The sequence below is a fragment of the Hirundo rustica genome, chromosome 3 (genome assembly GCF_015227805.2).
Source record: "Hirundo rustica isolate bHirRus1 chromosome 3, bHirRus1.pri.v3, whole genome shotgun sequence".
Taxonomy (NCBI): domain Eukaryota; kingdom Metazoa; phylum Chordata; class Aves; order Passeriformes; family Hirundinidae; genus Hirundo; species Hirundo rustica.
In genome coordinates, this window is record NC_053452.1 from 48,249,976 (window position 1) to 48,263,762 (window position 13,787).

General features: G+C 38.1%; 1 protein-coding gene across 2 annotated transcripts in view; it reads right to left on the reverse strand.

The window, feature by feature from the left end:
* Positions 1-13,787, reverse strand: part of TAB2 (TGF-beta activated kinase 1 (MAP3K7) binding protein 2) — a 62,663-nt gene that overhangs the window by 18,324 nt on the left and 30,552 nt on the right. Inside the window, exon 2 of one of the 2 annotated variants that reach the window (XM_040059351.2) lies at positions 1,921-2,110. In XM_040059351.2, coding sequence (XP_039915285.1) covers positions 1,921-2,022 — 102 coding nt within the window. In that variant the 5' untranslated portion in view covers positions 2,023-2,110. Of the gene's footprint in view, positions 1-1,920; positions 2,111-13,787 lie in introns of those variants that run through there. The other variant, XM_058419914.1, reaches the window with a different exon arrangement.

Sequence of the window (13,787 nt, forward strand, 5' to 3'; positions counted from 1 at the left end):
TTATGAAAGCGGACTTAAAACACTTCCTCAAAATATACACCCCTCCCCCATAAATCTGTCATAATATGGGATGTATAGTATCTTTCCTTCACAGTTATTAAGGCTCTTTTAATAAAAAGAAATCCACTGTATTCAATGTTATGAAGACTGCTGAGTCTCTTAAAGACAAGTATTAGTTTTTAAATTTACCAAGAATTACATTCAAAAGATGCATTCACTCCATCAAGTCCACAGACCTTGCTGAACAAGCAGTTCTCATGTTTGAAGAACAAAACTGCAGCTGTAGTATAAAGTCCTACAGAGCACTAACTAAAATAGCAGTGTACAATCCTGAGAACAAGTACAGGCAATTTATATTCTGGTTCAGTTTTCTTTTCAGCTAAATAATGAGAAAGAAGGGATTGGAGAAAGTTTGAAATATCATGAGCCCCGAGCAGAATTTTGCTTTCTTGCAAATCAAAATCAATTCTGTTGATGAAATGCACTTTTCACAAGTTCTTACTCTAGAAAGACTGGAGAGTCATGATAAAGTCTTGACAATATGAATATTAAATTTCACAGACACCAAGAGTACAAACACTTCATTTGGATGTATGTGTGTGTGTGAGTAAATATACATCTGTAAGCATAGAAAATATGTGTTTCCTATATAAAAATACACAGAAAATAGCAAGACAAACAAGAAGGATATAAAGAATATTGAATCATAAACACAGATGTCCTAGCCATAGTCCAGAGACAGCTTCTGGGAAGTCATAACCATTATTTTTTTAATCAGTGTCTACTGATGATCAGTGTGACTATTTGGATAACTCTCTTATTAACCAGAGTAAATCAAAAGTTGAATATCTTAGAATGAAAAAGAAAATCAGTCGGTATGGCTGCTTTGAATTGACGGAAAATGCAAAGCAAACAGTTTAAGCAACATAGTTAAATAAGTCTACCAAAATTTAACTCTAGGCATTTAGGTGTCCCTACTCGACTTTGGAGGGACATGAATTTATCTTCTGAAGTAGCTAACATGACACTACAGAGCAAGAAGCTGATAAAAAATATGGTATGTGTTCTGATAGTGGCAGCATTAAAAACAGACAGCTGCATGTAGAAGTTGAGAATATGCAGCTTTAGCACTAAGTACAGCACTAGTTAGAAATGCTTTGTTACTATCAAGCCCTACAGAAATCCATTAATTAACTACATAGACTCCAAAGGTACAGCAAAAAAATTAAGCCCACCTAGCAGCCAAAGCCCTGGGCAGATGCACACCAGTGCTTCACCCCCACTCAGGTCTAACATGATGGAGGTGAGGCTGCAAGTACCTTGTCCTGCCTGAGAGAGCCTGACTCGAGCACCCAGCTGTGCCCACATCACACTCCAGGCTCCTGCTGCAGAGGGCACCTAAGGCCACCAGGGCTGGCTCTGCAGGCCAAGGGAGCTGGGAATGGAAAGCATTGGGGCCAGCCTGCACGGAGGCAAGGGCCCACCTTTGAGTCTGATGGAGACCAGGTAGTAAAGTTGCTTCTGGAGCTGTCCAACACTCAAATAAAAATGAAAATAAAATTTTAAAATGCCACTCTTTGTAGCATTGCATTAAATCTCCCCTGCTGGACTCAGGTTGACTTTGCGTTCCTCCTTCTGCAACAGTTAGTTTTGGCTCTTGAGATGGCCAAAAGGCATGAGCATACTGATTGGTGAGACAGTAGTCTCCATGCACACACTGGTTACTGATTTACAGGCTGATTTACTTTGGACCACCCCGGATTAGGCACAGAAAAAGAGAGGACAATTTAATACTTCACTTGCTGTGCAATATAAGGAAATTGGCTACATATATTTTTCTCATTTATAGAGGGGATGCCCATATAGAAAGCTTAAATCAGCAACGCTGCTTACTTTTACAGCCATGAACAGAGCACTGACCTGTAACATGCATCTGGATACAACACCTTCAGGTACCTCAGGAAACTTCTGTCGCAGGTCACGTAAAACCTGAATATCAATTTGCTGGCTTCCTTGGGCCATTCGTATATTGCCTGGTCAGGATTGTTTTTCAACAGGCAGTTTTAGGCCTTAGTAAAGGGAGTACTCATCTCTTCTGTCCCAGCATTTTCTGAAAGAGAAAGGAAAGCCTTAAGACACCAAAAGCAGGCACTTCTGATGTAACAAAAGAACATCCCACAAAAAACTGAAACACATATACAAAATCCCTTTTCAATTATGCAATCTAAGTCTGTACTTCATGTTGATGTCTTCCTGTGCAACATCTCTGGCTAAGTAATTGTCCTCCACGCACTCATAACCTTGAAAATTGCCCATTTATAGACATATTGGGGGATCAGTCTCCTTCTATCTTTAGTTTTATACTGATATTATAAATACATTAAGAATAAGAAAAAGACTTGATTTATTGAAGTATTAAAATAATTTGGTTAAAGAACTGCATTTTTACTTATTTTAAACACGAATGAACACAAAGCAGTCCACATCAAATATCGGAAAATAGCGTTCACTCAGCTTTTGAATGTACTTGCATTTTCACCTTTACCATCATTGTTTTTGCTTACTGTCAGGATATTGTGAATAATAGAAATTCAATGTCAATTGTCAGAATGTACAATCAATTGCTACTTGGTTTTCACCTAACATACTTCAGAATACTCTGAAATTGTTACTAGAAGGAAATAACACTGCAACAACTTAGGCTTCTTCAACTAACTCTGTTCCTGCTTTGAAGGAAATTATGAAGAGCGATGAGTAAGACTATTTCAAAATTACCCAATCAGTACATTCATGCAAATTATCTGTCCAGACCATTCGATATCTACAGGCTTTTACCAAGAAGAATTTCTATCAATAAAACTTCAAGGAATGCACCTGTGTGTTAAGCAATGGAATGATATCTTCTTCATGTAAACTAATATTATAAATAAGTGTGACCATACAGTTCATAAAAACCCTGACATAGTCAACTCCAATGTACATTTACCTCTTAAATTAGCAAATCTTATTCAAGCATCTCCATGAATTTTATTCACTTCCTCTGTGGCAGCACTAGAGCAGTTTAAAAAGTTATTCCGTCTATGTCTCACTGGAAGTACACTCATGTTATTTCTTCAATGTTTTACAGTGCTAGACTAATCTGAGCAGTGACAAGACACTACTGATCTTGCGCCTTCTTTAAAGAAATTATAAGGAAAAACACTGTTCAAATTAAACAACTAAACAATTACATTGTTTCTCAAAAACTGTACAGCAATACCTCTCTAATTAAACTTCAAATCTAACAAGATCATAGCAAGTCCAAAAACCAGAAGATTCTATTAACAAGAATCAATCACAGAATCACAAGGTCGGAAGAGACCTTCAAGATCGTCGAGTCCAATCCACGCCCTAACACCTCAACTAAACCATGGCACCGAGTGCCACATCCAGTCTTTTTAAAAACACACCCAGGGATGGTGACTCCACCACCTCCCTGGGCAGACCATTCCAGTACTTTATCAGTACTTTTTCCTAATATCCAACCTGTATTTCCCTTGACACAGCCTGAGACTGTGCCCTCTCATTCTGTCAGTCGCTGCCTGGAGAAAGAGACCAACCCCCAGCTGTCTACAGCCACCCTTCAGGAAGTTGTAGGGAGTGATAAGGTCACCTCTGAGTCTCCTTTTCTCCAGGGTAAACAACCCCAGCTCCCTCAGCTGTCCCTCACAGGGTTTGTGTTCCAAGCCCCTCACCAGCCTCGCTGCCTCCTCTGGACGCGCTCAAGCGTCTCAACGTCCTTCCTAAACTGAGGGGCCCAGAACTGGACACAGCACTCGAGGTGTGGCCTCACCAGTGCAGAGTACAGGGGCAGAATGACCTCCCTGCTCCTGTGGCCACACCATTCCTGATCCAGGCCAGGATGCCATTGGCCCTCTTGGCCACCTGGGCACGCTGCTGGCTCCTGCTCAGCTGCTGTCACCAGTGCCCCCAGGTCCCTTTCCTCCTGGGCACTGTCCAGCCGCACCGTCCCCAGGCTGTAACACTGCAGGGGGTTATTGTGGCCAAAGTGCAGCACTCGGCACTTGGACTTATTAAACTTCATCCTATTGGACTCTGCCCATCCATCCAACTGTTCCAGATCTCTCTGCAGAGCCCTCCTACCTTCCAACAGACCGACACACGCTCCCAGCTGAGTGTCATCTGCAAATTTACTCATCCATGTCATCAATAAAAATACTGACCAGAACTGTCCCCAGCACAGACCCCTGAGGGACACCACTGGTGCCTGGCCCCCGCTGGATGCAGCACCGCTCACCACCACTCTCTGGGCCCGGCCATCCAGCCAGTTCCTAACCCAGCACAGAGTGCTCCTGTCCAAGCCACGGGCTGCCAGCTTATCCAGGAGTGTGCTGTGGGAGACAGTGTCAAAGGCCTTGCTGAAATCCAAATAGACAACATCCACAGCCCTTCCTGCATCCACCAGGAGGGTCACCTGGTCAGAAAAGGAGATCAGGTTGGTCAAACACGACCGACCTCTTCTAAATCTGTGCTGGCTGGGTCTGAGACCCTGGTCATCCTGAAAGGGCTACGTAATGAAGAAAACTGGTTTATCCTAGTTCAGTATCAAATGCCATTTTTCCACCCCTCTTCTACTGAGCAGTGCATAAAACTTCCTGCTAAATAGTTAACCCCCTTCAATCCTCCTAAGACCGCTTAATTTTTTTTCTGATTTCTCTAACCTACATTAAAGCAAACCACTTCGCAATATGCTCTATTATTTCTGAAGAGCAAATTCTACGATCTCCATCTCAAGTTCCCTCTATAGCACTAAAATTTTGTATTTATTCTTCATTTAAATTGTATGAGCAAAAAAGCACCTTCACAGCTGCTTTTTTTTCAAAAAAACCACAGAAAATAAATTTTAAAAACAGTATTTAAAACAAATGTTCCACACTGTCATCCCAGTACTTCATTTTCAATAAAGTATTTTGTATTCTAACTAATTTTTTAGTGTCTGAAGCCTTGATGAAAACACAATGAACACAATTGCCATTTATCACTCTGAAGAAGCAAAGTATTATAACAATTACCTTAAAATTCAAAAGTGCTACAGAAAAACTAGTCTGCATCTTCATGAGGCATAAAATGACTTATGAGTCATAATTAAATGCTTGCAAATTTCAATTATTTGCTTGTAGCATGCAAAACTTGGGAAATTGCTTGTTTTTAGTTTTTCTACTGTACTTTTAAGTTTTGGTGGCTTAGCACAAGGCAGATGCCTGCGGGCACTATCACTTTACTAAATTTGCTGAAAAATTTTTACATGTGTGCATCAATGTGTCCACATAGCAAAATATGATATTTACTGTATATGGGAGGAAATAAACCAAAGAGGCTCTGCCCCCACTATCTGAATTCAGAGAAATATACTCCAACACAAAAAGAAGCAGCTTTTTCCCTTAGTTTTAATTACAGCAGGCAACTCATATGGCTTCACTGACAACAGAACAAATGAAAAATATATCAAATGAATATGAAGGTCTCATTCCAATCATCACTTCAAGAAGAAAAACCCACTAAAGAACTCAAATATATCAAAATATTAATAAACTCAAATTAACCTTAAGGAAGACTGAAGTGATGGGACTGAAGACGCCTTTTGAGGCCTCTCTAGTAAAGACATTTTAAAAGGTTTTTTCCCAGTTCTTGATGTTGCAAGAAACTACAAAAGGGACTCAGGATCCATCTTCAGAGGCAAACTTAAAGGAACTGAAAGTTACTTTGACAGATGCAAGCCTAAGAAACAGACACATAACACTGCTGTCAGCCATGGAATTCAGGATCATCCTGAATATTGTTAGAAATATTCTCAGAATTTTGTTAGAAGTTTGCATATGCAAGCATGTATTTATATAAAAAAATAAAAAGCATGAAGGCGAGAGTGAATAGTGAAGATTGCCAGTAACTAGACTGGAGAAGAAAAGGGTACCAACAGGAGGCAAAGGAAACTGCTGGCAGCAACATTTTGCCTTCATTCAGAGACTCTGGCATAAAAATAAAGGCAATACCACATTACAGAAGTAATCAGAAAAACCTATTCAAGAAATTAATTATTGGAAGAAGGAAAATTCAACACTTATGACTCAGAGAAATAATTCTTCCTAAAATCATTAATATCAGAGTTTAATTACAAAGGAAAACTTCTAAATACTGGACCACAGTACAATATAAAGTTACTCTTGTAGTAATGTCCTTTAACTTATAGTTTTACATACTGCTTCTAGCTATTAAAAAAAAAAAAAAAAAAAAAAAAAAAAAAAAAAAAAAAAACCCCACCACAAAAAACCCCAACCAACCCGTTCAATGTGACTTTATAATGTTGAAGAGAGACAGAGATTCCAGTGCTCACTGATGCCAGAAATACTAAGTAACCGGAAGAATTAATTAGCTGTGTTCTTTTTCAAAGAGTATTGGCATGATCCCCAGACAACTTAAAAGGCCTGGCAATTGTATCATGATGGAGCTCCTGTTGAAGCTTTATTCTGTGAAAACTATTGAAATCAAAGTAAACAATGTGTCATCTCCCAAAGACTACTCAGAACCATGAGTATGAGACACAAAATAAACTGCCTCTCTTGTTTATGAAAATATTCAAAGACAACTTAATGTGAAATATAATTCAGATGCCAAATACTAGGCTGTTATAGTCCTGCACCAGTGCTAGCTACATACACAGTTTTTCAAGTCTCCTTTCTTCTGACAGAGCACGTTTAACATATCACAAACAATTCTTCAATACAAACCTTAACTTAGTATCACATTAACTTTCCATAGAGTGTTCTTCAGAGTAGATTCTGCCAAAATGGATTTTATGAAATAATTAAACCTGACAAAATCTAAACAAAGAAGCTGACAGACTGGAATGTTATCTGCACTTCTTGTTCATTACTTACTTTTTCCTACTGCAACTTCACAGAGTTCATGCCACAATAAATATCAAAGGAAATTGTGCAGATTTTAACATAACTGCCGTATTTAATAATCCCAGTTGAAATTATGATGCACTCATTGTGACTGAAGTCCCATTTATGGTCAGCTACGATTTGGGAAATAGCCTTTGTGCGTCCAAGAAAACAGTTTTTGGAAATGTGCAGAGCACTGCCACAGTAGCCAGCACGTCCTTCACCTTTTCCAAACTCCAATCAATGGAGCCTTTATATCTCCCTTTAGTTCAGCTACTTCTAAGAAGTAAATTGCTCACACTTTTCTGTAGTTTTAATCTGATCACATCTGACCTGTGTTTTACTCACCTGGTTAAAATGCTGTAAAAGCTTATTTTAGAAACCTGGCTGTAAATATTTCTTAAGAGAGTGAATGCAGAAACAAGAGAACATTTTCTTGTAGCATTAACGGTGCAGGTTACAGACACTGTGCATAAGGGCTTCTGTAATCACAGGAAATCAGATGCGGCAAGTTGCAATGTAAGCCTGGTAGAGGTTGATAAGCCAACAGCAATTATAAAGATGACTGAAAAAACCAAAAAGAAACCACCCAGTCCCTCTATACTCATCTCAGGCTGCGTCATCAGGACTAAGATACACAGACTATGTAACTGTGCATTAGGTAACTCCAAAAGAGTAAGTTATCTTCACCCCTCCTCACTCCATGCTTTCGTGAGCAATACCTTCTACCTTGCCCCATATACACAGCTACATTTTTTCCCGTTATCTTATCCAAATACCTATCCAGGCACCAAGCCAACAAATATTAAGAAACTTCTGTGGGCTCTTTTTTCAGCCAGACCTCAATTCTGATGTTTCACTCCAGTAACGTGACTAAAGACTAACTTTAGGTCACCTTCCATTGAGGGTTTCTTTATACTGAATTGCCTGAACAACAAAGTATAGCTGATATTAATATTGCTAGCATTTCTTTCAGCTTTCTTTAAAAAAGGTAATTTCCCTTCCAGTCTACAAGACTGGCAATCATATTATAAATATATGAATCTCTATCCACAGAAATCCTCTTCTAAGCAGGATCTCTATTCCTCTGACAGTAACAAGCATTGCAAGCTTATTGAACACTCCCCTTACAATTAGAAGTACCCCTTACAATTAGAAGTATGTTTTTGTACCCCTATTGCTTGGGGGGAAAAAAAAAAAAACAACCAGACAATAAATGCCATTTTGTTCTCTTGCAACCTACCTCTCCAACCTCTTACATGCCAATTTCCACACCTATTCTTCCTTCTCTTCCTCACTTATAACTGCATATTCTTGTTAAACATGAGACCAGAAAATTTCACTGTATGTGTGCCTAGCAAATGGAGGGGGCGGGGGGGGGGGGTTAGAAATTAAAAGAGATACCACTGCCTGCAAGGCCAACCTTCCTTAAAGAAATTGGTTCCTAGCTAAATGCAGGACCGCATACTTTTAACTATGCCACTGCAGGCAGGAAAAAAGAAAAACTCAAGAACAACAAAACTAAAATTGTATGGTTCTACATACAATGAAACTACAACACAAGAAAAAAAATAGAAATTAAACAGCAAGGAACAATGAAATTGTTAATTGTTTTCTCCCTGTCTAGTCCTAATAGACTTTTTCTGAAAGCCTACAAGGAGCCAACTATCAGGCAGCCTAAACACACACTTGTTTTCTTAAAATTAAAATTTAGAATAATTTTTGTCAGGGAAAATATATAGAAACAAGATCATTCTACCCCAGAGTACCATAGTATTTCTGTAAAAGAGATTAAGAAGTGACAGGACAAAATCTTAACGCTTACACTAACATCACTAACGCTTTAAATGCATATTTTAAAAAGTGTGAGAACTGGATGATGGAAACAGGTTTATTAAATATTCCTAGTAGAATTTAATTGTTCTAATATATTACTCAGCTTTTCCATGGCTAATTTGAACCATTTCAACAGTACTTCACCAGTATCTCTGCTTAAAGAACAGTATTATCAAATCCAGATGTTATACTTCACTTGTTACCACCCAACTCTTAAATAAATAAAGAATGAATAAATTTAGCCCATCACAGTTTCCCATCTCATCCTCAACCAGCTACACAGTGATACTTCTTTGTAACTGTTTGCCAGATTTCTACTCTGCACTGTTCTGAATCCAAACAAGACATGAAGGATATAAATCTGATTTCATTGCATGATGATAAAACTGAAAAAAAAGCACATTACTGAATTGGATCAAACCAAAAGACTTCTATCAAATAATTAATGATGAACAAGGTCAGAGGAAAATGGCAAACTCTGGAACAGTTCAAAGAAATAATTTATTCCTATGGAAAAGTTATTTTAAGTGACCCTACCTGGAAGCCATTCCTACCTGGAAGCCATTCCTACCTGGAAGCCATTCCTACCTGGAAGCCATTCCTACCTGGAAGCCCAACTTGGTATTTTTTCTTCCTCCAAATTCATCACAAAGAGTAATTTCCAGGAAAAAAAAAAAATTATTTCACACATTTCATAATGTCTTTTAAACTCCTGGCTGGAATAACAATGTACTTTAATGGTTCCCACAGCAAAAGTGTGCACACATGAAACATTTAAAGAGGTTTAATCTGTCAGGTATTTCCTTGGAAACTATGAGCAGTTACACAACTTCTTTTTCAAGGGAAATTAGTTGGGGTTGTACTTTCTTCATCTTGAGCGAACAAAAAAAAGGGGGTTGTTTTGTTTGACTGTGAATTTTTAATTCTTGCTAGTTCAGTAATGCTAATGCACACATTAAGGGATTCTATCAATGGATTTTACCTAAACTTGGTTTGGATTTTTTCCCCTTTCCCTTAAGAGAATTAATTAAAAAACCCACTTTCCTTTACTGCAGGTAAATTCTATTCTGTCAGTTCTATTCCTTTACTGCAGGTAAATTCTATTCCATCAGTTCTGTCAAAGCATAGCTGACCTTTTCAGAGCTCAGCGATACGTTGGCAAACCTTACACATAAGCACGTTAAAAATGAGGTTTCTCAGGTCACTGAAAGAATTTCATCAGGAATATGGTTTAATTAGAGAAAAATATATCACAACAGTTGAGCTTGCCTTAAGCTACTGTTAGGAGTTGGTAGTTTGAGATTTGACCTGCAATCTTTGCACAGCATGTTAACAACAGAAATCTGGATCTGAAATCTTTGAAATTTTAAAAAAGGGTTTAATTCATTTTTACTGGAGATGAACTGAAGGTGAGGAAAGCAAAACACCTCTAAGACAGCTGAGAAGGCATTTTCAATTCTTCGTACATTTATTCTCCAAGGCACACCCAACTGTTTAAGAGCAACACTTCTCATGTGCTCTCCTGTCCACACAGTTCTCACAAGACCTCTAAAAGCTCTACATCACTACCCATAAAGCTCTACTGGAAATATATGCAAAGATAAAAATCTGATTTCTGAATTACATGTGTACCTCAAATACAGTAATTGATGTAACTCAGAATTAAAAGTCCAAGAATGTTATAAATCTATCCTTATGACCCATTTTCTTCACCTTAGAAGCAACCATATGTTTTGTATGGTCTTGTAAAAAACTGTTTCATGGCAATTGTAGGATGTCACGTGGAAATGAAATACACAAAGCTAAAATTGCATTGCATAATCCGTTTTTTAAAAATTATATTAATGAACTCCACAGTAACTCTAAGTTTTGCCTGCATTAGGATTCCAGTGCTAACATTCTTCATGGCAGCTTTACCTATATAATCAAAACTCTCTATCTTTAAATAGATTCATTCCCATTTTTATTATGCATATGTGTACATTTGCTTCCATTTTTCAGCTTCCCAATGAATGAAAACCCCATTATTAATTCATAGGAAGGTCAAGTAGCAAGTATTAATCTTCACATCCCCAACTGTGATTGTATCAGGTTTCTTCCACAGATTAACAATATGAGAAAGCTGTCAATTATTTTTTTCCCTTCTGCATACTTAATTTCTACTGTCGCTGCAGTGTAAAGGTTTCATAAAGATAATCATCTATGAGCTCTCTGATGTCAAAAGCAGGTGTGGCTATTTTGAAGAGTATGTACTATTCCCAGACAATAAAAATGCCAATCAGATAAAGAGACAGGAAAACCATGCCTATATGACCAGCCCTCATTAAAAAAAAAAAATCTTGAAAAAGTAACTGAAAACAATGACAGTCTACAAAGAAACATGATTAAACTTTTTTTTTTTTTTTTTCCCTTAATTCACTTGACTATATCTCATTTAAAAATCTGCTTTTGGTTGACGAAAAGATACAAAGGCTTCCCAAAATGAAGCAATGATTTTAAGCAACCAGTTTAAATCTAACTATAATCTGCTATAATCTCTCAGATTCTCTGATCACAATGTGCACTAATGTAAGAACATAAATATCCTACTGAGTCAAAAAAGGGTCATTTTAGCTCAGTGTTGTTTGCAAGAGTTACAACAAAAAGCAATATTCAGGAAGAACATGTAAGCCTAAGCCTTTTTTGAGCACATTCCTCTCATTCTCTCCGTATGTACAACTGTGTGATTGAGGACACTGCAGAGCAGAGCCCTGCCTATTCTCTTTACAGACCTGTTGATGATGTATTCATCAAATTCCTTTTCTTAACCTACTGAAATTATCTGCTCCTCCAATACACTATGGCAAAGAATACCAGAAGTTTACTACTCTGCATTTTGAAATAATAATTCAAAATCAACTGAAAAATCTTCCTTAGACTTTTTTCAAACTTCTTGTCCCACAGGTCCTGGGTGGTACACAGTTCCAAGCTGCAGGATTTCATAATAGTTCTGCATTCACCACCTGCATTAATTTTCAAGCTTCACTCATAAATCCTCCTATAACCTTCACCTCTCCAAATGGTAAGTCTGTTGTCTAAATGCTTCCTCAGAAGGCAAGAGCTGTTGTCTTGATGAACAGTAAAATAACATCTTCTTACTACCTTCTCTAACACCAACACATGCTCCCTGAAACACAGGCACTGCAGCCTTCAATACTCATGGGGACACCTCACCAGGGCTTTACACAGGAACACCACCATTTCTCACATCTGCGGTATCTTTCTGATGATGCCCAATAGCTCTGCTGGCTTTTCCATCTGCTCCTGAACATCGCACCAGAAGTTTCATGTAACTCCTCACAAACCCAAGACAACTCTTCTCAGCTGCAATGAGTTATGAATGGAGTACCTGTGCGCAAGATCAGGCTTATTACACACCACAAGATGACATACTAAAAATAACTTATTCCTTTTTTTCTCACCTATACCTTTCTGTCTCCATATCTAGAACCATAAACATCATTAACTGTGAAAGTCTTAAACATTTTCCAGTATTTTACTACATCCTAGTTTGTTGAGTAGAAGACAGCTTGGTAAAAGCTACAACGTGAAAAAGATTCAGCCACTGCCAAGGAAGTCCAGCGCACCTCAGAATCAGAGAAGTGTGAACTTTGTGATACAAAACCTGAAGTACCTGCTGACTGTGACCACAGTAACAAGAAGGAAAACAAGCACCTGAAAGCGTTACTTTGTTTATTGCTATGCCCCTGCTTCCGTGACTTATAATCACTACTCCAGACACTACTGTAAAAGCTGGTAGAGCTGGCTCCAGAGTAGTTTGTAAGATTTCAGGTTTTACATCTGACCAGTCCAAATCAGATCAAAGTCTTCCTTGAACAAACGGCCCCCAAAAAGCGGTAGATGTTCAAGGAACTCGCCAGTAACCTACTGCCAACAGCAGCAATAAAATGTATGTGAAAGACAATTTTCTGAGTAGCTTCAGGAACCTCTACAATAGCTGACTCCAGGCCAAAGGGGACTACCCTGCAGCCTAAATACACAGAAGCCCACCTCAAAACGTCTTGGCTCCAAACACCCTTTCAATAGTATGAAACCACATTCCAACTAGACCTGGATCTGCAGAGCTTGCAGACTTCTGGCTCCACCACTGAAAACCACAGTCCAGCATGACTGGCTGCTTCAGAGCTGTCAGTCTGAACTCCAGAATGATCAGTCCCTCTATAGTTTCACTGAACCCAAGGAAGATTCAGCTTACACTTGCTAAGCTCATATTTAATTTTAAAATCTTCACATAAATGAAAAAGGCATCTCATGAAATGAGAATCACAACTCCTAGTAAGCTACATATTTGGCAGTAGTTTTTTGATAGTGATTTCCCAATTTAAAACCAAAACAAGACAGCACACACACCAGATAACAAACCTTCCAGTAAGAGATGCACAATTACTGCTGAAGAGCCACCATGGGACATCAATGTATAGAAGTGGGCACACAGGAAGGACATGATGCTTTTTGTTCTTAGAAGACCACATGACCAAAAATATCTCTGGATTCCTCAATGTAAAGCTCTATTCAAAATTACACATTAATAATTTATTTTTTGAAAACAGGAGTATGAATAAGAGAATTTAGATCAAAAGAGCTTGAAATTGCCCTTAACCAAGCAAAAAGAGACTCAAATGCACATTGAAATACTGAAGTAGAAAAGCACTGCTGAGTTTCATACTGAAACTCCATATACCATAGCTTTCATTCTAAAGAGAACAGCAAGAAGTATCACTGTTTCAATTCAGAACTAAGAAAGAATGTTGTTAACACTACACCCTTCCCCGTGACTCAGAAGATTGTATCAGAGAAACACTTCAAACCCAGCTGGTCTGAAACGGCAATAACTCTCAAATGTATCCATTAAAAAAAAAAAAATCTTGAATTTCATTATTATATTGCCAATTCAATGATGAAAGAATCCAAAAGGCTAAAGAAATGCTAAGTTATATGCATGATATA